We start from the raw sequence: 26,574 nt of genomic DNA on the forward strand, positions 1-26,574 counted from the left end.
AGTACAGTATATGCTTTAAGTACTGTACATAATATCACTGACACACTGTATTAATACGGTGTTAGTCAGTCACTTTGGATGTGTTTCTTGCCTTTGGAATGTTTCAAAAATAGCCATCTCGGAAAGCTCTGCAATTATCTTAATTTCAAGTGTTTGTTATTATTAGACAAGTCCTTTTCTTTCTCTCCTTTGTAATTTTCTCCAGATTATGCTGTGCTTTTTCTGTCTATAGTCCCTTATACCGAATAGGGACAATGTTTTATTGTGCACAAACAAAGAAACCATTATGGCATATTGTACCAGATACAATCTATTTATAAAAGCCCGTTATTGTCTGTACTTCAGTGTCATCTTGTTTTACTTCTCTATGAATGTACACAATGCTTTGTCCTTTATCCGTGCAATCTGCTGTGTTCAAAGAGTATAAATGCTGAGGCCAGACCTGAAACTTAAGCTGGCCATAGACGCAAAGATCTGATCGTACGTATCGAGGATTCATACGATTTTCCGACCGTGTGTGGAGAGTCCCGACATTTTTCGTCCGGTGGAGATTGGTCGTTTGGTCGATCAGATAGGTTAAAAGATTTCTGTTGGCTGCGGGTAGTATCTCTGCGTGTGTTGCCGATCGTACGATTTTCAGAGGGAGACTGTCACTAGCTTTGGTCGGACATACTTTTGTACAATTGCTGATCGGAATGGTTAGTGGCAGGTCGGGAGATGGGAAAGTCCGATCGTACAAATCTTTGCGTCTATGGCCAGCTTAAGACACAAGGTTTGTGTGATTATATTAAACACAGCTTTCCCCCTTTTTGAGTCAGATTACAGTGCTGGTGTTTAGTTTAGGATTTAGGAACAGAAGGAATAGGGCCGCACGTCATGGCTAATGGAGCCATTAAATACTAAATTAACTTTTAGTATGATGTAGAGAGTGATATTCTGACACACTTTGCAATTGGTTTTCATTTTGTATCTGTTGAGTTTTTGAGTTATTTAGCTCTTTATTCAGCAGCTCTCCTGTTTGCAATTTCAGCAATCTGGTTGCTGGGGTCCAAATTACCCAGGTAAGTAACTGTGCATTGATTTGGAGAAGAGACTGGAATATGAATAGGAGAGGCCCAGGCAGAAAGATGAGTAATAAAAATAAGAAATAACAATAAATGTGTAGACTTACAAAGCATTTGTTTTTTAGATGGGGGTCAGTGACCCCCATTTGAAAGCTGGAAGGAGTCAGAAGAAGAAGGCAAATAATTCAAAAACTATCAGAAAATTAATCAGAATTAGCCATTCGAAAACCTACTGCAAATTAACGTAAATACTTATTGAGCAATAAGTGATACTTTGTATAGTAGTATGGCTATCCAAGTGGTACGTTAACAACAGTTATGGCTTTGACTATGATAAGAATAATGCAAATAATAACAGCTAGCTATTACACCAGGCACTGGGGCACTGAATGATACCTTGCAAATTCCTATTATTCCCTGCACCACCAATGTACTTACGAGTACTCTATGTTTGGCCATTGTTGTTAAAATGCTACTGAAAGCTCTGTAACATTTTAATTTATCAAAGTTTTTGTGACCATGTAGACAAGAAAGGATTGAATGAATACAAACTTTATTCTGGGATATGGATCTGGGCCTTTTGTCTGGAGCTCAGTAAGCACTTGAGTTCATAGAGTGCAGTCTTTTTGTTTTGGAACTGTTTTTGCTAAAAGGTTAAGATGCCAAATCAGGTCCTTATCTGAACTCATCACCCTTCATCAAGAATGATTGTTCCTGGTGTAACTGACAGACAATGCTATATATCTGTAGTTTATAAGCTCAGTCATCCAGTTAGCTTTATTTTTATACTGAACTGTTCCTTTAATGCAAAAAACCATTGAGCCTCCATAAATATTAATGCTGAATTCGTATTTATATAACCTCTTGCTACTTCACAAACATGACCCTGGGATCATAAGCCCATAATGTTTCAAACATTTTATTTTAATGACATATGTAATAGTGGGAACATGAGAAATATCTCCATGTTTTTGGGATAAGAAACACGGAATTTAAAGGGATTGTTCACCTTTGAGTGAACTTTTAGTATGGTGTAGAGATTGATATTCTGAGACAATTTGCAGCTTTTGTATTATTTGCGGTTTTTGAGTTATTTAGATTTTTATTCAGCAGCTCTCCAGTTTGCAATTTGGTTGCTAGGCTCGAAATTATACTAGCAACATGCACTGATTTGAATAATAGACTGAATAATGAATAGGAGAGGACCTGAACAGAAAGATGGGGGTCATTGGCCTCCAAGCTGGAAACAGTCACAAGAAAAAGGTAAATCATTTTAAAACTATAAAAAATAAATAATGACAACCAATTGGAAAGTTGCTTAGAACTGGCCTTTCTATAACATATTAAAAGAAAACTTAAAGGTGAACCACTCCTTTAAGATACACAACCATTAGTTTCTGCCTAAATTATGGTGTCCCGTCCATACCCTATCAACAGAAAACTTGAATGTCCTATTTTCAACTGTTCCAGTCCAACTGCCAATGGCTTTGATAAATGCTGGGGTGAAATCTAATATATAATATATATATTTTATATATATATATAATCATCATTATAAATAGATAATCACACCTCCATGGCTCACAAGAGAGTACATTACTGGTATAAACAGATTTTACTCCCAAAATATATACTTCATTTCTAAAATTAATGTTAAGAAGAGAAGACAAGTGAAGCAAAAGGGTAGATAAATGCAGTCTGAAAATAAAGAACTCTCTAGCAAATTAACAGTTTCACAGGACATGGAGACCAATAATCTTTCTCTGATTTGTCCATTTAAGTTTGTTTTGATTGTTATGGCACATCTAAAGCTCCCCATAGACGCGACGATTCTTCTTGCTGAACGACCGATTTTAGGGAAGTCCGACCAATCCTTCGAAATTATCGTGCGGTTAGTGGGATTCGAACGATCGTACATTTAACGATTTTTCGGCCGACATCTGTCAGGAAATTGATCGGCCAGGTAAAAAAAGTCTTTGTGGGTCCCAGTGCAATCTATCTATGTTTGCAGGGCCAAGCAGGCAGCTCCCCTTTGTTTTCCTGGCAAATTGGTCTTTTTAGTTGATGTTAAATTCGTACGATCGTACGATCTTTCCGAGATCTTTCTTCTCTTTCCGAGAAGATCAGGATCTGATCTTTTAAAAATCTCAACATCTATGGCCAGCTTAAGTCTGTAAGGCAGCAGGAACATTGTTCGGGCCTTTACAACTATTCATATCTTAAGCTCTGTATAATGTTATTTTATGGATTAAATAGTGCTGGCATTTCCAATAACTGGCAGTTGCATAATGAAGTAAAAACATGATTCATATGGTCTCTTTTTGCCAGCCTTGTATTAAATCATTCTTTCCACTAATCAGTCTGTCTGCAAAAGATAGAAACATTATTTTGGGAATATGGTTTATTGCACACTAGTGCTTTCACTATTACTATTATTCACTATGTATATAGAATGTATAGCTTTTTGCAAAGTAGCAGAGGTAGCACTTTTCTGTGATTGATTCTTCTTTTGTGTGTTCAAAAACGGATGCATTTGTTCGATAAGTACATTGAGTACATTACAAAAATATTATGGTGTGATTTTACAAATGCATATTATTTCCATTTTTGCATTGCATATGTCTAAATAGCATCATTGGGTTAATGAGCATAGGTGCTAAATTGCACCTTTGCAGTTACCCAAATCAAGCAAAAAAAAAAAGTACAACGTCTCGGGGGGGGGGGGGGTTGCACCTCCCTTTGTTAACCTGTTCTGTACTTGGAGTGGTAAAACTGCCTAAAATAAAGGATTATTTGCACAGCAAGAAGTGGTGAAGCGCTTGCCTGTCCTGTGAAATTTTGCTGAATGTGAACGTGGCCGTACGTCTAAGGAATAGCACCACCGTATGCTCCCCATACCTCTTATTTCTCATTGGTTACCCATATCAACCAATCAGCTGTATGCATTCATTTTCTGACTTGCATTAGACTGTTCAAAACGACTTGCTGATTGGTTGCTATTGGCAAATTAGCATCTGTTGCAAGTGTCCCCAACCTTTTTAACTTGTGAGCTACATTCAAATGTAAAAAGAGTTGGGGAGCATCACTAGAATGAAAAAGTCTTTGGGGGTGCCAAATAAGGTCTGTGATTGATTATTTATTATCCCCTATATGGACTGGCATCTTACAGGAGGCTCTGTTTGAAAGCACACCTGGTTTTTATGCAACCAAAACTTGCCTCCAAGACAGAAATTCTAAAATAAGCACTTGCTTTGAGGCCACTGAGAGCAACATCCAAGTGGTTAGTGAGCAACATGTTGCTTGTGAGCCACTGTTATGGACCACTGATTAATTGTAAGATGAACTATCATGACATTCAAGACAGAAGAGGGATTACTGACTGCTTGCAGGACAGGGTGCAAAGAGCAAAACAAAGGGACAGGTAGGAGTTGGGAGATATTTATTATTTCATCTCCCTATTTCACTCCCTATTTGTCCCCTAAATTGTGTGCCATTCAGATGTGCAAGTTAGTATGTGCCTGCAAGTGCACACCACACAAAGGCTGCTTTGTTCCTGCTGACACTGTGCTCTACACTAATAATTCCAGGGTGGTGTGCAGACCGAGTCAGGCCTCTGATATTAGTGCCCACTAAATGACACAATAGGGTGTGATTTTGCACCACTTAGGGCTCTTTCATGGCTCTGAGTTAATGGACTAATTTATAATGCAATGTGAAGTACTACATTTAAATACAAATTGCCATGGGTTTTACTAATAGTGTAGAGGTTTGTCCTAAAAATGTAAATTGCCTCAAGTGATGCAGCAGTATGTTTTTGTAAAACATGCACAAATTAAACCACACCATTTTTTTTCCAGCATTTGTGTTTTAATGGGTTGCTTTTGATGCCAATATTGTTCAGTGCATTTCATGAAAGTCAGTTTTAGCTAGAAAACCTAGTAAGAAAACCACAGAATTACCATCAGGTTGTAAGTGAGTTACTCTTATGCATTGGCAAAGAATTGCAAGGAAACTTGTCTATTTGGGAATGATCTCAAGGTGGCTGTGGAATAAGATGCACTGTCCATAGTCATAACAACTTATGAACAGGCTAATCTTAGGGGACACTCTAGAAATATTTGGTTTGAGCTGTGTGTGGGGGACTCTTGGTCAGATGTAAGATGTTATCTTCACATAGTAAAAAACTGATATTGTTTACACTAAAATGTGTAACAATATCTTTGGGTACAAGACAACACGGTAGTTTGTACATCTAAGATAGAATGCAGGAGGAGATGGGGCAGAAATGTGTCCAAGAAAAGCCTGTGTGGGTGTCGTGTCCTGAAAGAATCTTTATGAGGATATGGTTGTTGCATGAAAAACAACAGTTGCACCTGTGGCTCACTGATAAGTGTGAATACTTTAGTTGGATATTCACTCCAAAATAACTTTATTTTCTTAACATTAATCTGTTTTCCTTTCAGCCTGGAAAATGTGCTTTTAAAGTTAATTGTCCTGGAATGAATGTTCTTCTACCTGTGCAACTGGATTATCAGTAAACACAGCTTGGTTTAAATGAACATGTTTTAACCCGATATGCCCACTGAAGGCAGGACGATGTTCGGGCTAATCCGATCGTTCAGCCCTAGAACCAAACGATCCGACTATGGGATTACGGGATGAGGACTGTATCAACTAGCCAATGTGGTCCTCTATCGCAAGAAAATCAAACCCCCTACATGGGCAGGAAAGCTGCTGAATCGATCCTAAGCATTGATATCGGCAGCTTTAATATGCCTGTGTATGGCCACCTTTACCCCTGCTCACAACAGATGCAGAGGCTGCTCTAGAGAGACGCTATTTCCATGTGCTGTCGCTACTGTTTTGGAGTATGCCACACAGCTCCCAGCTGCTCCTCCTGCACCTGTCAGGTTCCTGGGCCTTACCACTCTTTATCCCTATATGTGGCTTTAACTGTATGTACTATGTTCTTATAGCTCCAGGTGAGCGCCACAAATACCTGCTACTAGCTTAGTCCTATGCACATCAGCTCCACTGGGACTTGCACAGCACCTACGTCAATGGTCTGTGATGTCTATATGATTTTACTTAGGCCAAAACAGCTTTTTCTTTTCCAAATTCCCAGGGCATAACTTCAGCCCCTCTCTGCAAAAAATAAAATTCAGGGACACTGCCCATGGGCCCCCTTGCTCTTCTTGAGTTATACTACTACCAACAACTCTTATAATGTTTGCTGGGCCTAGGACTTACATCTCTCCAAAAACTTTTCAGAGGGTCCTTAACCATGCAGTCTATTATCTGAAAATTAATTATACAGGTATGGGATCCGTTAACTGGAAACCCGTTATACAGAAAGCTCTGACTTATAGTACAGTAATCTAGCATAGACTCCATTTTAATTAAATCATTTAAGATTTTAATACATATTTCTCTTTTCTCTGCAATAATAAAACCGTACCTTGTACTTGATCCCAACTAATTCACCCTTACTGGTGGCAAAACAAGACTATTGGGTTTATTGAGGGGCCGATTCACTAAGGGTCGAATATCGAGGGTTAATTAACCCTCGATATTCGACTAGGAAATAAAATCCTTCGACTTCGAATATCGAAGTCGAAGGATTTAGCGCAAATAGTACGATCGAACGATTCGAAGGATTTTAATCCAACGGTTGAATGATATATCTTTGATCAAAAAAAGTTAGCCAAGCCTATGAGGACCTTCCCCATAGGCTAACATTGACTTCAGTAGCTTTTATATGGCGAACTAGGGGGTCGAAGTTTTTTTTAAAGAGACAGTACTTCGACTATCGAATGGTCGAATAGTCGAACGATTTTTACTTCAAATCCTTCGATTCGAAGTCGTAGTCGAAGGTCGAAGTAGCCAAAAAAAACTTAGAAATTCGAAGTTTTTTACCTTCGAATCCTTCACTCGAAGTTAGTGAATCGGCCCCTACATGTTTTGAAGATTATTTGCTGACTTAATGTATGTAGATTCATATTACGGAATGAGCCCTCATCCGGAAAAAACTCCAGGTCCCGAGCATTCTAGATAACAGGACAAATACATATACTAACTTTATACAAAAATATAATTTATCCCTTAGACATCCTCAAAGATCCCTGTGTGCATCAATGTCATCTATAAGGGTTGTCTAGGACAAATATGCCATAAAGATAAAACTGTTCTGCACTGAAAAACACACAGTTAAAGAAGCCTTCCATTCACATCAGCATACGTCTTAGGCTTTAATGTGAGCTTAGTGTTCCCTTAACTCCAAGTAGAATTGAAGATATATTATACATGTACATTTTCGACTCATCTTTTGTTGAGGTGACTATAGAGCCTTACAGGTATGGGCCATTTAGCCCTGAGACTATGAAACAGGATTATATTGAATGGAGTCATGTTAAGGAACCGGAAATAATAAATAATGAAAGGGATTCATTAATTAGTTATTGGGTTTAATTGAACAAAGAGGTGTCTGTCAAGTTTAGCCTTTTCTAATCCATCTACAGGTCACGGCAGTGAATAACAAACCCACATCCAATCTTCAACCAAAAACAGTTTATTTTTTTGCAGAAATTCCAAATGTATATTAATAACAAAATGTCAGTGTTTTCATTTGTAATACAATTGAACACAGTATGTGTTTACCGCTGCACTTACTCTTAAGAAGCAATGTAGTTGTAGCCAGTTCTCCATGTCTATAAATCAGATGGCTTCGGATACTTTGTTTCATGAGTCAGAACCGAGTGCAATATAAACAGACGCCTTCCCTGATCAATGTTACTTTACTTCTCAAAGTAGCCAATCATATTTCTTTGGCACCAATTATCTTGCAAAAAAAAAGACAACAACAAATAAATAACAAATATCCTAAAGACATGGATGTTTCCCAATAGACTAACCCCCATATGTAATAAAAGGCTCTAAGTTTGCCCAGGAGCAGTAACCCATAGCAACCAATAAGATGTTTTAGACAGGTAACCAGCAAATGCTATCTTCTGATGACAATCACTGCACACTGTACTGACTTTTAATTTGCTGTGCTGATGGGATTTCTTAAGTGTTATGTATGTAAACAATCACTTACATCACACAACAATCCCTTTTATAACTTGAATATATATATATATATATATATAGATATATATATATATATATATGAGTTATATATATATAAGATGAGTTTAACATTAAGAACATGTCAAAATGTGTATGAATATATATATATATATATATATATATATATATATATATATATATATATTCATACACATTTTGACATGTTCTTAATGTTAAACTCATCTTTCCTGCCTGGAAATTTCAGTATTCAGATTCTGTTTCAAAAGCAGAACCATTTTGTTATGTTCGTATATTAATCATATATTAATAGTAGAGTGTAAAGTTGAGTAAGACCAGTAAAACCTTGCATGGCTGTTCTAGTTATATATCTGATTTATAACTTTCTAGCTTCACTTTGTCAGTCTCATTTGTAACTGTGGTCAAATTTGTACCTGGTCAGTCTTAACCCCTGAGGTCTGTTTGATGGGACTGGTAGACGATCTAGCTCCCCCCCCCCTGTATCTAGTTTGCAACCGGGTGCAAGTGAATTGCTGTCAAAAATGTATTGTTAATTTAAATAGCTAATGGTATTTGTTTTTATTGTAGGAAACAAAAGAAATTGTGGCCATCAAGAAATTTAAAGATAGTGAAGGTAAGTGTGTATCTGTGATGTGATATTGTATGTGCTTATTTTTTATCATTCAAGGTTTCAGCATAAAATTAATTTGCTCTACACCTAGGGGCACATTTACTATGGGTCGAATATCAAGGGTTAATCAACCCTCGATATTCGACCATCGAAGTTAAATCCTTCGAATATCGAAGTCGAAGGATTTACCGCAATTAGTTTGATCGAACGATCGAAGGAAAAATCGTTTGATTGAACGATGAAATCCTTCGAATAGAGCGATTCGAAGGATTTTAATCCATCAATCGAACGATTTTCCTTCGATCAACAAAAAGCTTAGAAAGCCTATGGGGAAGGTCCCCATAGGCCAACATTGGTGCTCGGTAGGTTTTAGGTGGCGAAGTAGGTAGTCAAAGTTTTTTTTTAAAGAGACAGTACTTCGACTATCGAATAGTTGAACGATTTTTTCGATTCAAAGTCATAGTTGAAGGTCGAAGTAGCCAAAAAAAACCTTCGAAATTCAAAGTATTTTTCATTCTAATCCTTCACTCGAGCTAAGTAAATGTGCCCCCTAATGATGGTACATGTATGGGACCTGTTATCCAGAATGCTTGGGACCTGAGGGTTTCCACATAACGGATCTTTCTGTAATTTGGATCCTCATACCTTAAGTAAAATCATATAAACATAAAATAAACCCAACAGTCTGGTTTTGCTTCCGATAAGGATTAATTATATCTTAGGTAAGATCAAGTTCAAGGTACTGTTTTATTATTACAGAGAAAAAGGAAATTGTTTTTGAAAATTTGAATTATTTAGATAAAATGGAGTCTATGGAAGAAGGGCCTTCTGTAATTCGGCACTTTCTGGATAACGGATTTCCGTTTAACGGATCCCATGCCTGTACTACTATATTCTGTACATTTCTACATGATTATTTAAGACATGAATAGCTTTTTTCATTAACTGTATTTGTTGAGTATTTGTAAGTACAAAGTATAAAAAGAAAGACAAGCATTTCAATGCTGTCAGTGTGCTTTAGCATATCAAATGTTAGTTTAATTTATTTTGTAGGAGGAAGCACACCTTTATATAAAAAATCGTTATCTAATAGATGGGCATATTGAAAGCAAGTTTTTCACTTGCTCTTTTTTTGATTATTCACCTTCCTATTGTTCCTTTTTCTAGCCTGTGGCAAAAAATGGTATCTTGTTGTCAGTAACGATAGCAACCAAAAGAGTTGCGGAACAAAAAAAATGTATGGTTAAAATGGTTAACAAAAGAACACTAAAACATAATTCTAATATGAACTCCACTTTATGCGACCCCATATTGTAACGAGTCAGTACATGATTCTTGCTCTAATAAACAGGGTTATATCCTATAAAAACTGACAGAACACTGAGCTGCAGGCCAGTATATGCTACCCATATCTCTAACTATCTATCTATATCTATCTATCTATCTATCTATCTATCTATCTATCTATCTATCTATCTATCTATCATCTATCTATCTATCTATCTATCTATCTATTGATCTCTATCTATCTATCTATCTATCTATCTATCTATCTATCTATCTATCTAGATCTATCTATCTATCTATCTATCTATCTATCACTATCTATCTATTGATCTATCTATCTATATCTATCTATCTATCTATCTATCTATCTATCTATCTATCTATCTATCTATCTATCTATCTATCTATCTATCATCTATCTATCTTTCTATCTATCTAAACTATCTATCTATCTATCTATCTATCTATCTATCTATCTATCTATCTATCTATCTATCTATCTATCTCTCTATCTCTCTATCTCTCTATCTCTCTATCTATCTATCATCTATCTGTCATTTATCTATATCTATCTATCTATCTATCTATCTATCTTTCTCGATCGTCCCTAGGCAGCACAGGGCACTAATGGGTTAATATCAGCGTTCCCTCTAGGAGGCAGGATGGATCCAAAACTTTGACCCCTGTTAGGGGGCTTCCTCTTCCTGTATTAACCCCACCTACTTCAGTTTTTTTCCATCCTGCAGGAGGTAGGATGTCTAGGGAGCGTGGCTCCCATACATTCAAGGAATAATTAAATATATATTTTCATTTTTACAAGGCAAGCTTCAGCGCTGCCAGGTTATTGAAAATAACACTGCTGGTTTTCTTCCCAAGGCAAGCTTCAGCGCTGCCAACTCAGACAAATAGCATTAACACCGCTATATTTCTCAGGCAAGCTGCAGCGCTGCCAACTCGTGGAAATAGCTTCAACACGGCTATCGGTTTAAGGTAAGCGAGAGTGCTACCTATTACCAGGGCACGCTTCAGCGCTACCCGTACGGGAGAGGTCAAAGGCATGCTTCAGCGCTGCCATAGAGCCTTCCCGCTGCCATCCCCCAGTCACTCCATCAGCGTGACTTTCGCGCCACACGGAAGCTTCCGGCCGCCATTTAGGTGCGCAGCAAGACGCGCAGTGCTCAGCACAGCAGGGGGAACGAGCGGATAGTAGCGGTCACGATTTAAGACGGCTACACGTTTGGAGAACCACTTCTCAGGCTAGTTACGGCTGGTACAGCTTATTATTTCCTAATTTCTCTGTGTTGTTTTCTCAATTTATTCTATTACTATACCTCCTTAGTCTTTAGCCTAACATGGCGTCTGACCCATCAAAACATATGCTGGAAAAGCAAGACATTCAATCAGGCTCAGACACAGCCTCTAGTAAAATAACTAAGAGGCGCAAGGAGAAAGAGGTGCAGCATCACCATAAAAAACACAAAACTCACACAGAGACCAGGTCAGACTCTATCCCCATATCGGACTCACAGTCTGCCTCTGCACCTCAGATTCCAGATTGGTTTCTACCATTTCAAACATCACTTTTAACTATGTCATCCGCTATGGAAAAACTGGCAGCTAACCAGTCACCCCAACAACCTTCCACTTCTAAACCTACACAACGCTCCTCTCAGATAGAGGATATTTCCTCTTCATCAGAGGAAGAAGGAGCTATCCCAGAGGAAGATTCAGATTGGGAAGATACTGATCAATTAAATATTCATTCAGACAGTTCACACAAATCACAAGCTGAAGCGATTCATTCGTTACTAACAGATATGTTTCACACACTAGGCATACAGGAGGAACAAAAGGAGTCCAATACTTTAGACAAGCTTTTTGGTCCAACACAAAAGAAACAAAAGTTTTTTCCAGTCCATGACACAGTACAACAAGTTATAAATAAAGAGTGGAAAACTCCTGACCGTAGACCTGTCAAGGATAAAAGAATGAACATAGTGTACCCTTTCGACCAAACTCATAAAGATAAGTGGGAAACAATCCCCAAGGTGGATGCCCCCATTGCACGATTGGCTAAACGTACAACTATACCATTAGAAGACGGTACCGCTTTTAGAGACCCCATGGACAGGAAGGCAGAAAATCTATTAAAGGGTTCTTTCTCATCCTCTACAGCCGCTTTCAAACCAGCAATTGCGGCAGCATCTGTGTCTCGTACCATGGTCTTATGGCTAGAAGAAGCACTAGCAGCGGTGACAGATGAGTCATTCGATATGCATGGACACCTCTCAAAACTGCTAAATGCAGCACATTTTATCTGCGACGCTTCTACTGATATGCTTCAGTTACAAGCCAGAGCATCAGCTCTTTCAGTAGGAGCCAGAAGAGCGCTATGGCTCAAATCTTGGAGCGCAGACTTGGCTTCCAAGAAAAATTTGGTAACCCTACCTTTTACAGGGACGTCATTATTTGGTCCAGAGCTAGATGTGTTGATCAACAAGATCACTGGGGGTAAAAGTAACTTCCTTCCCCAAGACAAGAAACCCAGACCACAAAACCCACAACAAAGAAGACCATTTAGGTCATCGAATTTCACTCGGCGTTTTCCGCAAGGATCTGGACAACAACAACAACATCAACCATACTCTAATCAAAGTAGAGGCAATTTTCGCCAAGCCAAGAAACCCTCTTGGAATTTTCAAAGACGCACCCCTAGGGGTACGTCAGACAAACCACAGGATGCATGAAGAGACGACCTCTTCCGAACTTGTGGAAGCGGTAGGGGGGCGTCTTCTCAAGTTCAGGGAGGTCTGGCTCACAACCACACCGGACACATGGGTCCACAACATAATATCTGTCGGCTACAAGCTAGATTTCAAATCCAACCCCCCTCAACGGTTCCGTTTTTCCTCCATTCCAACTTTACCGGCAAAAAAGCGAGCCTTACATACAGCTATACAAGACATGCTAAAAGCCAATACCATAGTTCCAGTACCAACGGAACAGCGGCATCAAGGGTTTTACTCAAACCTGTTTCTGATCACTATGGATCACTACGGCCTGTGCTGGATCTAAAATTCCTAAACAAATTTCTACACGTCCCATCATTCAAAATGGAATCTCTACGATCAGTGATTGCAAATGTAGAAAGAGGGGATTTTTTCACAGCCATAGATTTGAAGGACGCTTATTTACACGTCCCTATACATGTAGACTTTCAACAATTTCTACGCTTTGCCATTCAAAGAGAACATTTTCAATTCCGGGCGTTACCCTTCGGTCTAGCAACAGCCCCCAGGGTATTTACAAAAATCATGGCAGCGCTAGTAGCACACATGCGGCAACAAGATATATGTGTACTACCATATCTAGACGACCTGCTAATAAGGGCACCTTCTTACTCAATAGCGGCATATCAGACCAACCTATGCAAACAAATCCTAGAAGAACATGGCTGGAAGATTCACACCGAAAAAAGTACATTGACTCCAACACAATCCATCATCTTTTTGGGAGTAAAATTCAATTCAGTACAACACAAGGTGTTTCTCACCCCTCAAAAACAAGCAGTCATTCATACAGCAGCAAAACAGGCAATATCTCGACAGACACTGTCAGCCAGAAGTTGCATGCGACTGCTAGGGCTCATGACGTCAGCCATAGAAGTCGTCCCATTCGCACAAGCTCACATGAGGCCTTTCCAACTAGAGTTCCTCCACAAATGGAGAGGAGATCACAGCAAACTCGACTCCCCCATTTACCTCTCAAAGGACACAAAGCACTCACTCCAGTGGTGGCTTCGGAAAGAAAAGCTCATGAGAGGGAAGATTTGCTCCATTGCAAACTGGTCACTGGTAACCACAGATGCCAGTCTCACAGGTTGGGGAGGAGTTTTCGGTCACAGATCGGTACAAGGTCGATGGTCTTTGGAAGAATCCTCCCTACACATCAACATACTGGAGATACGGGCAATTTTTCTATCACTAACACACTGGTCGGATCTATTGGAGGGGCATCCGATAAAAGTCAGATCGGACAACGCCACGGCTGTGGCTTATATAAACCACCAGGGGGGCACACACAGCAAGGCAGCTTGGCGAGAAACGTTCCGTATCCTTCAGTGGGCAGAAAGAAAGTCATGCAGATTGAAAGCCGTTTATATCCCTGGTCAACTAAATTGGGAAGCAGACTTCCTAAGTCGGACGACTCTCGATCCGGGAGAGTGGAACCTACACAAGGAAGTGTTCCATCAAATCACAACCAGGTGGGGCACACCGCAGATAGACCTGATGGCCAGCAAGTTCAACTACCAAGTGACACGGTATTGCTCCAGGTACCACGATCCAGCAGCATGGTCCATAGACGCGATGACAACAGAATGGAACTTTCCACTGATTTACTTTTTTCCACCCATTCCAATGATACACCCTATCATACGGCGACTGCGTCTTTTCCAGACAACAGCAATAGTGATAGCCCCATTTTGGCCCAGGAGGGCTTGGTTCTCGGACCTACGAAAATTGTCAATTGCCCCGCCCTGGCCACTCCCAAGCAGACCGGATCTATTGATGCAGGGTCCCTGCCAGCACCCCGCATTAGAAAGACTAGCCCTGACGGCTTGGCTATTGAGACATCCATTTGGAGGAACAAAGGGTTTTCGGAAAGAGTGACTGATACCATGTTGAAAGCCCGCAAACCTTCAACAAACTCAACATACCACCGTATATGGTCCGCTTACATTTCTTGGTGCAGAGTTAAACGGATAAACGATCAAACGTACTCGATTCCACACATTTTGGAATTCTTGCAAGACGGTATGGAGAAGGGTTTGGGTGTCAATTCACTTAAGGTTCAGATTTCGGCGCTGTCAGTGCTCTTCCAAACACAAATAGCGTCACTGCCAGACATAAGAACTTTCATCCAAGCAGTAGGCCACATTAAGCCTCCATATAAAAATCCACTTCCACCATGGAACTTAAATCTCATACTCCAAGTATTACAGGGGCGACCATTTGAACCCCTAGCAACAATAGACCTCAAATTCCTTACTTGGAAGACGGCTTTTTTAGTAGCGATAGCTTCCGCTAGACGCGTATCCGAGTTGGGAGCTTTAACTCACAAGCCTCCATTCTGTATCTTCCACGAAGATAAAGTAGTTCTACGAACAATCCCAACTTTTCTGCCAAAAGTGTCATCCGAATTCCATCTTCACCAGGAGATTGTACTACCTTCGCTTTGTCCTAAGCCTAACACGGAAGCAGAAAGACGTCTACACAATTTAGATGTAGTACGAGCACTAAAATCCTATCTTCATAGAACAGACAAAATTAGAAAATCAGATTCTCTTTTCGTACTATATGGAACCAATTGCAAAGGTAACAAAGCATCAAAGATATCCATCGCAAGATGGATCAAAAATCTCATAGTATTCATTTACAAACTCAAGGGATTACCTACACCACTAAAAGTGACGGCTCACTCCACTAGAGGCCTGAGTGCTTCATGGGCACTATATAATCAAGCATCCATGGAACAGATCTGTAAGGCCGCCACTTGGTCCTCGCTACATACGTTTACAAAGTTCTATAAATTCAATGTCTTTGCATCTGCAGAGGCCAGTTTTGGAAGAAAAGTTCTTCAATCAGTTGTTAAGTAGTTAAGGGTCTGCCGCTCATGTTAGAGCCGTTCATTCTTTGTCCTTACTACTACCTTTTTTTGTTAAACTATTTTTCTTCTTCCCACCCTTTCTCTAGCTTTGGGACTAACCCATTAGTGCCCTGTGCTGCCTAGGGACGATCGAGAAAAGAGGATTTGTTATCAGACTTACCGATAAATCTCTTTCTCGAAGTCCCGTAAAGGCAGCACAGGAAGTTTCCCACCCTATGCTTTTACTATACTATCCTCTTCATAAGCTGTGCTAGTCGAAACTGAAGTAGGTGGGGTTAATACAGGAAGAGGAAGCCCCCTAACAGGGGTCAAAGTTTTGGATCCATCCTGCCTCCTAGAGGGAACGCTGATATTAACCCATTAGTGCCCTGTGCTGCCTTTACGGGACTTCGAGAAAGAGATTTATCGGTAAGTCTGATAACAAATCCTCTTATCTATCTATCTATCATCTGTCTATCTATCTATCTTATCTATCTATGTATTAGGGATGCACCGAATCTATATCTATCTATCTAAACTATCATCTATCAATCTATGTATTATCTATCTATCTATCTATCTATCTATTAGGGATGCACCGAATCTAGGATTCGTTTCGGGATTCTGGCTTTTTCAGCAGGATTCAGATTCGGCCAAATCCATCTGCCTGGCCGAACCGATCCAAAACCTAATTTGCATATGTAAATTAGGGGCGGGTTGCGAAATCATGTGACTTTTTGTTGCAAAAGAAGAATTTTTCCCACTTTTTCCTTTCCTGCCCCTAATTTGCATATTCAAATTAGGATTCGGTTCGGTGTTCGGTCAAATCTTTCACCAAGGATTCGGGGATTCGACCAAATCCCAAATAAACAATTCAGTGCATCCCTGCTATCTATTATCTATCTATCTATCTATCTATCTATCTATCTATCTATCTATTTAAAGGGCAATTCACCTTCATTAGTAAAACTGTAATAAAACATAAAAACTACAGAAATGTGTTTAAACTTTCATAACCTGGCACATTTTGTAAAACTGGCATGGTAATTAGGGGGTGTGGCTGCAAAACGGGGTCAAAAAAATCGCTGCACTCCTTGCGCCAATTTTTTTTTTGTCCCTTTTTCCGTTTCCAATATGTTGGGAGGTATGCTGTTATACCATGCCTTCTGGCTTTCTGCAGTAGGGGGTAACAAAGTAGACATTGTGGTGGGTTCTTATGTGAGGCCAAACTGCAAAAAGTCAGATACCTTCATAGAAGCTTGGGAAAATAAAGGAGCAATATATATAAACACGCAGAACTTAATATTTCCATTAGATAAGTCCTATGGGGGGGGATTAATTTACCTCTAGTAACTGGTAATATCATATAATGTGCATTTGCAACAGAATCAGCTGTTTATTCCTAGTTGGTATTCTGGCTAAAGAAAATTAATTTGACTTTTATTGTAAGGTTTCAGTGCACAATTTCTTCTTTTGTAAGATGCAAACATAGAACTTGCATTTCCACCTCTTCCAAAAATTTTAGAAAAAAAAACCAATTGTTGCCTTTCAAGCTTTTCAATTCCCTCCATTCGCTGGCCACCTCCATATTCCTACAACAGTGCACTTATTTCCTTTCAGCTTTCCTAAATTTGTGATCAAGACACGGGCATTATTAAACCTTTTGTTTGCAGACCCATTCGCAGTCATATACAAAAGAAAATAAAAAGCAAATATATAAAACCTATATTTAGTTTGTAGTGCTGAAACCCTGTTTGTTCCTTTTCACTTTTGAAATTGGTAGGTTTGTTGTTAGGTTCTTTTTTATTTGAGGTTGAATATGTTGAAAATGACTTGCTACATCACTGACAGATTAAAAAAAAGACAGATTATTTAATATAAAAATAGCTTTTTTTATGGCAGAAATAAAAAAGGAAACACGGTCTGGCACCATTAAAGGACTAACTTTAGAACTCCGAAATTGTTATTGTTACTTTGTATTACTCATCTTTCTATTCAGGCCCTCTCCTATTCATATTCCAGTCTATTATTCAAATCAAATTGCCCTAGCAACAAGATTGCTGAAATTGCAAACTGGAGAGCTGCTGAATAAAAAGCTAATTAACTCAAAAACCACAATAAAAAAAAAAATCAAACCAATAGGAAATTTTCTCTGAATATCACCCTACATAATAATAAAAGTTAACTCTAAGGTGAATAACCCCTTTAAGGTTGTGTATTGAGATGTCTGAAAATGCCGGGAACTAGTGCTGTGCCTATGGTCAGGGATGGAATAAATATTGTATGGGCACCAGATACACAATCCAAAATAGAAAACGCACCAAGTTAACACAGTGGTCCAGGTGCCTCAGCCAACAAACATTATTTGAAACAGGAAAAATGGGTACCACAAAAAAGCCTTACTCATTTCATGTCTTAGAGACACTTAAGGGGTTATTTACTAAACTTAATTTTTTTTCTGGTCAAGGTTTATTCAACAAAAACTAGAATTTTTAGAGGAAAAAAACCCCTTACATTTTTCAAGATTGATTATACCCCAAATTTGCTAAAAGTATGAATCAGAAAATCTGCCGTCTCAAACCTGTCGAGGTCCTGCAGATGTCCCTTTTCCAATTCGAAATTTTTCAAATCTGAAAAAAAATTGTACGATTTTTTTTATAAATAAATAAAATATATAAATAAAAGATAAACAACTAACTTCAGATGGCCTGAAACTAGAGAAATACAGGCAAAAGACGTAGTGTTGCACCCTAGGCATGGGCTTCTTCTGCCTACCCCTAGATCTGGCCCTGCTGGAAACTTTCAAAGATTAGACAAAGATCAAAAGGGATCCAGTGCTTTGGAAATGCCGTCTAAAGGAGAACTTTAAAAACCCACTAATAAAAACCCCTACCGGAAGATGGTGCCCATGAGCTCTGCTGTGCTTAATCGGCACCGATTAAAGGATTAGGGGCACTTATAGATGTTATCACCTATGCGGGGGGTAGCAGGGAGGGGGACTATGTAGGGGACTGGGTAGGGGTTTTTATTAGTGGGGTGGGGGTTGAGTTCTACCCTAGTAACCATGCATTGATTTGAATAAGAAAGATGAAAAATATGAAAAGGAGAGGGCCTGAATATAAAGATGAGTAATAAAAAGGAGCAATAACAATACATTTGTAGCCTTATAAAGTATTTGGTTTTTTTAGTGACCCTGAAAAAGTCAGAAGTCAAATAACTCAAATATTATAAAAAGAAAAAAATGAAGGCCAATTGAAATAGTGCTTAGAATTAGTAATATTATAACATAGTGTAACTGTGTGGGGTTGCTGCGTAACCTGGGCATAGACAGGGTGCAGTGAGCTGCTGAGGATTCTGTATGTATGAGTATGTAACTTGCTATCCATAACAGGAGGGTCAGTACAGGTAGCTTCTGAACAGCATTTTGTGACTGCAGGATTCTACTTCATGTAGTTATTGAATTTGACAACCCTTTACCAGGGGCGATCCGTGGGCTGCTCCCGTCTGAGGCAGCAACCCCGATGCCGTCTCCTGCTCCGCGCTTAAAAGTTTAGCGTCAGAGCGGGTCAAAAGGGGCGGTATCGCTGGTGCAGAAATCACAGTACGCGCTCATTGCACTAGCGATACCGCCCCTTTTGACCCGCTCCGACGCTAAACTTTTAAGCGCGGAGCAGGAGACGGCATCGGGGTTGCTGTTTAAAAAACCGAATCGTAAAGTTACAGGAGGCGGCTTTTTGCCACCCCTTGTAACTGGCCATTCACTGCCGCCTGAGGCAAGGTTAAAGTGCACCTGTTGGATAAAAATGTTATCCCCAACCGAAGGTGCAGGCTAATAGAGCCCACATTCCGGTTGGGGATAACAGTAGGTTTTTTAAAAAATAAGGTCCCCCGCCAGCGCTAGGCTACCCACACCGGGAGCAGGGGCGATCCTGCCCAATTTGCCGCCCGAGGCGGGGATAATGTTTTTACTCAACCGGTGCCCTTTAAAGGGCAATGTCACCTACATTAGAAAACTGTAATTTGTTCAAACTTTCCATAACCTGACAAATTTTGGAAAATGGACATGGTATTTAAGGGGTGTGGCCACAAAATGGGCGTGTTTAAATATGTGCCGCACTTCACATGCCAGATCTTTTTGCCCCTCTTTGTTATACAATGGACTGCAACTTAGAGACTGGTCTTAGGGCTAGGCCACACGGGAAGATTTCAGGGAGATTAGTTGTCTGGCGACTAATCGCAGCGTCTAATCTCCCTGAATGGCTTGCTGGTAGCTAGCGCTAAAGTCGCCTGCGCCTATTCACACGCGGCAACACGTTTTCCAAAGTCGCTCGAAATTGCCTCGTGAGGCCTCAAAGACGCACCGATTAGTCGCCAGGCGACCAATCTTCCCGTGTGGCCCTAGCCTTAAACCTTACTGTAATTGTCTTGTGCCTTGTAGCTCAAGTGTTGCTTGTATGAATATTAAGGCTAGTGTCACACGTTGGGCTTTTAATGCTCATCAGTGCACTCATGGGGCACATAAAGGCACAAAAGTGCAAAAGTATCCTTCTTACCGCTGTTTATTATAAAAACAGGTTTGGAGTTGGCAGTCCTAACTATAAAAATGACATTTTCCACAGAAATGCATTAATGATTTAGTGTGCTAATTACCCAACCAACAAGCACTTCATAACTCAACACCCAGGGCCCAGAAGTCTGTTTTACTGTTGGACCCAATGCCCCTAAAGGTTTGTAGTGTTAAAAGGATTTTTGCATTAACTGAAGATACATTTAACTGTATGGAATAGCTTAGAAACACTTTCAGCCATATGAGGATCGGGGCTTATTTAATAATTAAAAGGTTATTGCAGCTGAAGCTAGTTGCTATGGAAAACTGCTGTGCAAATACATGCAAAACTGCATAAATATTACGGTAGAGATTTTCCATTTTATTATTTAACAGAGTCCAGTGCTGTGTTCTACTGTACTTGTATTTTATCTGTTATGTAGACTATATATTTATCTCTTGTAGAATATACAAGGTACTACTATTTTAGGTGATTATGCCTTAGTAAGCATTGAACTTATCCCATGTGTGAATCCACTCTTCCTCTATATTTGTCCAGACCTAACTCCCAGTTATGTTTTTATATTTCACGTCAGTTCTGGACTCAGGGTATTATCTCTGTTTGCCGTTATGCATCTTAATTGCAAACATTAAATCATGCAAGTTTGCCATTAACTTAACCTAAGCTTTGAAGGGGTTGCTCTTCTTAGAATGAACTTTTAGTATGATGTAGAGTATTTTGAGACAATATGCAATTGGTCTTCATTTTCTGATATTTTTGGTATTTGAATTATTTCAGTTTTTGTTCAGCAGCTCTTCATTTTGGCATTTCAGCAGCTCTCTGGTTTCTAGGGTCCAAATTACCCAAGCAACCAGACATTGGGTTGAATGAGAGGCTGGAGGATGAATAGGAGAGGGCCTGAATAGAAAGATGAGTAATAAAAGTAACAAAAGCAATAAAATCGTAGCCTCACAAAACAATTGTTTTTTTGGTTGTCAGTGACACACATGTGAAAATTGGAAAGAATATGAACTAATTCAAATTCAACTAATTCAAAAACTATTCAAAATAAAAATGAAGACCAAATGAAAAGATCCTAAGAATTGTAAGTTATATAACATAATAAGGGGGTTATTTACTAAAATCTGATTTTATCTCATTATTTTAATTGAAAAAAAGCTTGACCAAAGTCCCATTCCCGATTTTGTCTTATTTTATCATTAAAATAACTGGAATTAATTGGATCGGGAAAAAACTCGATAAAATCATGCAAAAACCCGAATCGTGCGATTTTTCAAGACCTTTACCCCATTTTTTTTGGAGTTTTTGCATGAATTTTTTGGACTATCGGGCTAAACATCTCCCATTGACTTATACATAACTTCGACAGGTTTGAGATGGCGGATTTTTGGATTCAGGCTGTTTACAGCATCAGGGTATAATAAACCTCAGCAAATTTGAATTTTCTTTCCAAAATATTCAAGTTTTTGCCCCAAATAGCCAGACCAGAAAAAATTGAGTTTTAGTGAATAACCCCCTAAATGTTAACATAATGGTAAACTATCCCTTCAAGCAGTACTTGTAAGTGAATAATCTTTTTCTTGTAATGGGTCCCATACCTGTACAAAGTGCTCTATTCTTTGTACAGGTATGGGACCCATTATCCAGAAACCCGTTAAACCAGAAAACTCTGAATTACGGAAAGGCTGTCTCCCATAGACTACATTTTATCCAAATAATCCCACTTTTTAAAAATGTCCCTTTTCTTTGTAATAATACAACAGTACCATGTACTTGATCCAAACTAAGATGTAATTAATCTTTATTGGAAGCAAAACCAGTCTATTGGGTTTATTTATTGTTTACATAATTGTCTAGTAGTCTTAAGGAATGACAATCCAAATTACGGAAAGATCCATTATTTGGAAAACCCCAGGTCCTGAGCATTCTGGATAACAGGTCCCATACCTATATAAAAAAACAACAAAAAAAAGTCTAGAAACATAGAAAATATACAGTATGTAATGGGATGTTTCCTTTTATTTTCTTTCTCTTCATTGGTCTGAAATTAAAACTCTAACCACAACAGATACTTATTCGTGGAAGTGGATTTCTATTTGCTTTCACCACCACCTCAGTGTAACTACAGATGATTTTGAAATATATTCTGCACCTGAGGCTTTTCATCTATTCTTTTAACTTGCATTTATTTATTTTTTTAATACATTTGTTTCTATATACATTTATTTAAGCCAACCATTTATATTTTGGTGCTTGTTATTGTACAACTGCCTGTACCCAGGGAAAGCTTTGTCCCCAATAGACTATGCAATGTTTCATAGTTTAGTCTCTTAGTAAAAAACTGTTTGTTATTCTCCTGCCTCTGCATATCAGTAACGGTTGTTAGGTGGAATTTTTACCCAAGCCCATGTTAACTGAATTATTGAAATAGAGTATTATCCATGCATGAGTATACTCTTCAAGCTCGTCTGCGACATCCCTGAGAAACCCCCACTGTTTTTGCATGCTCGCCCTAACCTTGTATTATTGAGTGTTGCCATTGTTCATCAGCTGGTTGCCCAAGCATAGTTCAACTAAAAACTCCTAACATTCAGCTGTCAAAAAATGTTTGGGTTTGTAATTTAAGAGCATAGATTAGGAAATCTGTAATGCTTTTAACTTCAATACAATTGGAGCTCACATTATTTTTCATTTTTAACTTTTCTTCCCAAATTAAAAATAAGAATTTTGCTACTTGATCTGGTCCTTGGGACGCCAGTTTGGCAGTATTTTGCACATTCCCCAAAGCTTACACTAGCAGCAGTGCCTTTGTCAAGGTGCCATTGGGGGTGTTCCTGCTGATGGGGTCCTGTCTCACATTGTAGCCCCTACTAATCCTAATCTGGCTATTTACTAAATCTGGAAGTGAGAACTGTATGAATTATTCCTTAGTACATTTGACTTGATAAGCTGAATGGTCTGTCCCCCTCCTGCACCAAGCATGTTTAGCTGTGTTTGCACATTGGCATCTAGGAATAATGCTGCGTAAAAAGGATATATTTTTTTTTCAAATTCAAGTTTATTAAGGATTTTATAACATTAAGAAAGTTTAAAAGAGGGTTTACATTCAGGGGCAGATTTATCAAAGGTCGAGGTGAATTTTCAAATTCAAAAAAATACGAATTTCGAGCTATTTTTTGTGTACTTCGATAAGGGAATTGTCCAAATTCGATTCGAATTTGAAAAAAATTCGAAAATCTAAGCAATTTAAAAATTCGAAGTCGACCATTCGCCATCTAAAACCTGCCGAATAGACTTTTTTTCACTTACTTTCCATTATTTATTTTTTACTGTTTTTTCCAAAATCTAAGTTTAAAGTAGAATGTTTGTGTCTCTGGTTTTTGAGTCTGGCAGCTCAGTAATTCAGGCACACATGCTAAACTGTTACAATTTTGCAACAATTAGTCGATACATTTCTCAGCAGCATCTCTGGAGTATTAGCAACTATTGCAGGGGTCCCCAACCTTTTTTTACCCGTGAGCCACATTCAAATGTAAAAAGAGTTTGGGAGCAACACAAGCATGAAAGTCGCTTGGGGTGCCAAATAAGGGCTGTGATTGGATATTTGGTAGCCCCTATGTGGACTGGCAGCCTACAGGAGGATTTACTTTGCACTATACTTAGTTTTTGTGCAATTAAAACTTGCTTGCAAGCCTGGAATGCAAAAATAAGCACCTGCTTTGAGGCCACTGGGAGCAACATCCAAGGGGTTGGAGAGCAACATGTTGCGCTTGAGCTACTGGTTGGGTATCACTGAACTATTGTATCAATTCTAGCAGCTGCTTTAATGAGACGTAGAGATCCTGCTCAGCAGGGACAAAGATAAGAAATGTTTCAACTAAACAGGGCCGGCCTTAGGCCTATTGGACCAATTGGGCCCAATAGGGCCCCACACCTCTGGGGGCCCCGCACCACAGGGCAGCAAAGATAATATTTCCCTCAGCACATGATGCTGCCTGGCCTGCCCCCAACTTTGAGAGTCAAGCCCAACCCCAAATCCATAGGTCCAGCCCACCCCCAACTCTGATAAGCCAGCCTATCCCCCAACTCCATAGGTCTAGCCTGCCCCCAACTCTCATAGGCCCAGCTTTCCTCCAACCTTGATAGGCCCTGCCTGCCCCCAATCCAACCAAGCCTGCTCCCAAGCTGAATCGGCCCAGCCTGCCCCAAACTAATTGGCCCAGTCCACTCTCCTATTTCCTCCCTCTCTCTCTTACCCTGTGTGCCCCTATTATGTGCCCCTATTTCATCCCTCTCACTCTCTTACCTTGTCTGCCCCTTTCCTTTCTATTTTGTGCCTGTATGCCCTTATTTTCCTAAATACTTGGTGTGTCAGTAGCCAGCAACACTTTGTCTAGGGGCCCCGCCAACATGGTCCCAATTGGGCCCCACATTTGATAGGATCAGCCCTGCAACTAAATGTATCCATTTAGAACAGTTTACAGGGTCGGCGACCCCCCCCTCTCAGAGTGGCTTCAGAAGGTGAAAAATTGCACTTTATACTTCAATATTAGAAAAACAGTCACACATAAAAAGTAGAAAGTCATTGGAAAAAGTCGTTATTTCTGGTGTTCAGACTAGTTGTTTGAAGGTGAACCACGCCTTTAATCCCCCAACTAATTTAGTCGGTCTTTGATCAGACAATAATTATCTCTGTCTAAGCAATATAATTGAAAGTCCTACCCCTATGATCTCCTATTCCAGGTTGGGAACGGGAGGTAAGGCAGCTTGCATCCATCCATTTGTTGCCATTATAAATCTCCCGCAGCTTTTCAAGTTGCAGATATACATCTGCCTCAGCCAAATCTAATATTTAAAAATAAAGTGCCGTTGTTGAAAGTACTGCATTGCCAACTAGGGAGCCAATTAGTTTAACAAACCTACATTCCATGTTATTGATGGACTCTGTACTGTGTTTTTCTGAATGCCAGGAAGGAAAAAATATGAAATATTTACTCTCATTTATCAAAGCCCCTTTTCTGAAGCAAGATGTTAACAGCAAGACGTTAATAGCCATTGAAAGGAGAACTAAAGATCAACAAAAATTAGTGTAGACACCATGGGGCATATTTATTAACATTGGCGACAAATACTGTATCACCGGTGATGTTGCCCATAGAAACCGATCAGATCTTTGCCTTTCTAACTTGTAGATGACTGTTCAAATCTAATTGATGATTGGTTACTATGGGCAACAGCACCGGTGATGTTTCTGTCCAGTTTTAATAAATATGCCCCATTAGGCTTCTGTACTAGCCCAAGGCCTTTCTGTACAAGCCCAAGACCACTACAGCCCTTTAACAGTGAAGATCTGCGCATCTGAAGATGCTCTTTTTTACTGATTTATTGCACATGCATATATAATGTAAAAATATACAATATATTACCCGAAAAACAAGATTATACAGTAATGAATTCATAGATTATTTAATGTTTACAGTGTTACAAATGAGCTTATAAATTACATTGAAAATCTGGCACCAGGTGAAGTCACTATGGGGCAGATTTACTAAGGTTCGAGTGAATTTTCGTACAAAAAGTACAAAAAGTTCGAATTTCAAAGTCATTTTTTGGATACTTCGACCATCGAATAGGATGCTACTACTTCGAATTTACTTCGACTTCGATTCGAAGTAAAAATTGTTCGAATATTCGACCATTCGATAATCGTAGTACTGTCTTTTTAAAAAACGTAGACTTCAATACTTCGCATAATGAAACCTGCCGAATTGCTATGTTAGCCTATGGGGACCTTCTACAAACTTTTTCTAAGTCTTTACACATCGAATAAAAATCGTTTGATCGTACGCTAAAATCATTTCGAATCGATCGATTAAAACTATTTTTATTCGATCGTAGGATTGCCAAATTCGGTGAAAAAACTTCTAATTCGATATTTGAATTGGAAGTTTTTCAATTCGATGGTCGAATTTCGAAGTTTTTTGTACTTCGAAATTCGACCCTTGATAAATCTGCCCCTATGTGTCCATGCTAGGGGATATGGACACCACCTACCCCATATAAATATGCAGACGGCACTGCATTCAGAAAGGCACAACTCTGTGCATTCCATTCTTGGAGTGCAAAAGTACAATCCATAGGGCCGGGTTCAAAGTGCAAAAAAAAAATTGGCCATTTTGCTGCACTTTTTATGCATATAAAAATATCTTTATGAATGATACTGGCTTCAAATAATACATTTTAATGCAACATACAAATGGTACATATATGGGATCTATTATACAGGATGCAT

General features: G+C 39.2%; 1 protein-coding gene across 8 annotated transcripts in view; it reads left to right on the top strand.

Moving 5' to 3' along the window:
- cdkl5.L (cyclin dependent kinase like 5 L homeolog) overlaps positions 1 to 26,574 on the top strand; it is a 185,524-nt gene that overhangs the window by 106,995 nt on the left and 51,955 nt on the right. For all 8 annotated transcript variants that reach the window (XR_005965302.1, XM_041581757.1, XM_041581756.1 and 5 more), the window contains exon 5: positions 8,739 to 8,784. Coding sequence is in view for 7 of the 8 variants with exons in the window: in XM_041581757.1 (XP_041437691.1) it covers positions 8,739 to 8,784 (46 nt within the window). In the remaining variant the exon portion in view is untranslated. The remainder of the gene's footprint in view (positions 1 to 8,738; positions 8,785 to 26,574) is intronic.

This window comes from Xenopus laevis, chromosome 2L (genome assembly GCF_017654675.1).
Source record: "Xenopus laevis strain J_2021 chromosome 2L, Xenopus_laevis_v10.1, whole genome shotgun sequence".
Lineage (NCBI taxonomy): Eukaryota > Metazoa > Chordata > Amphibia > Anura > Pipidae > Xenopus > Xenopus laevis.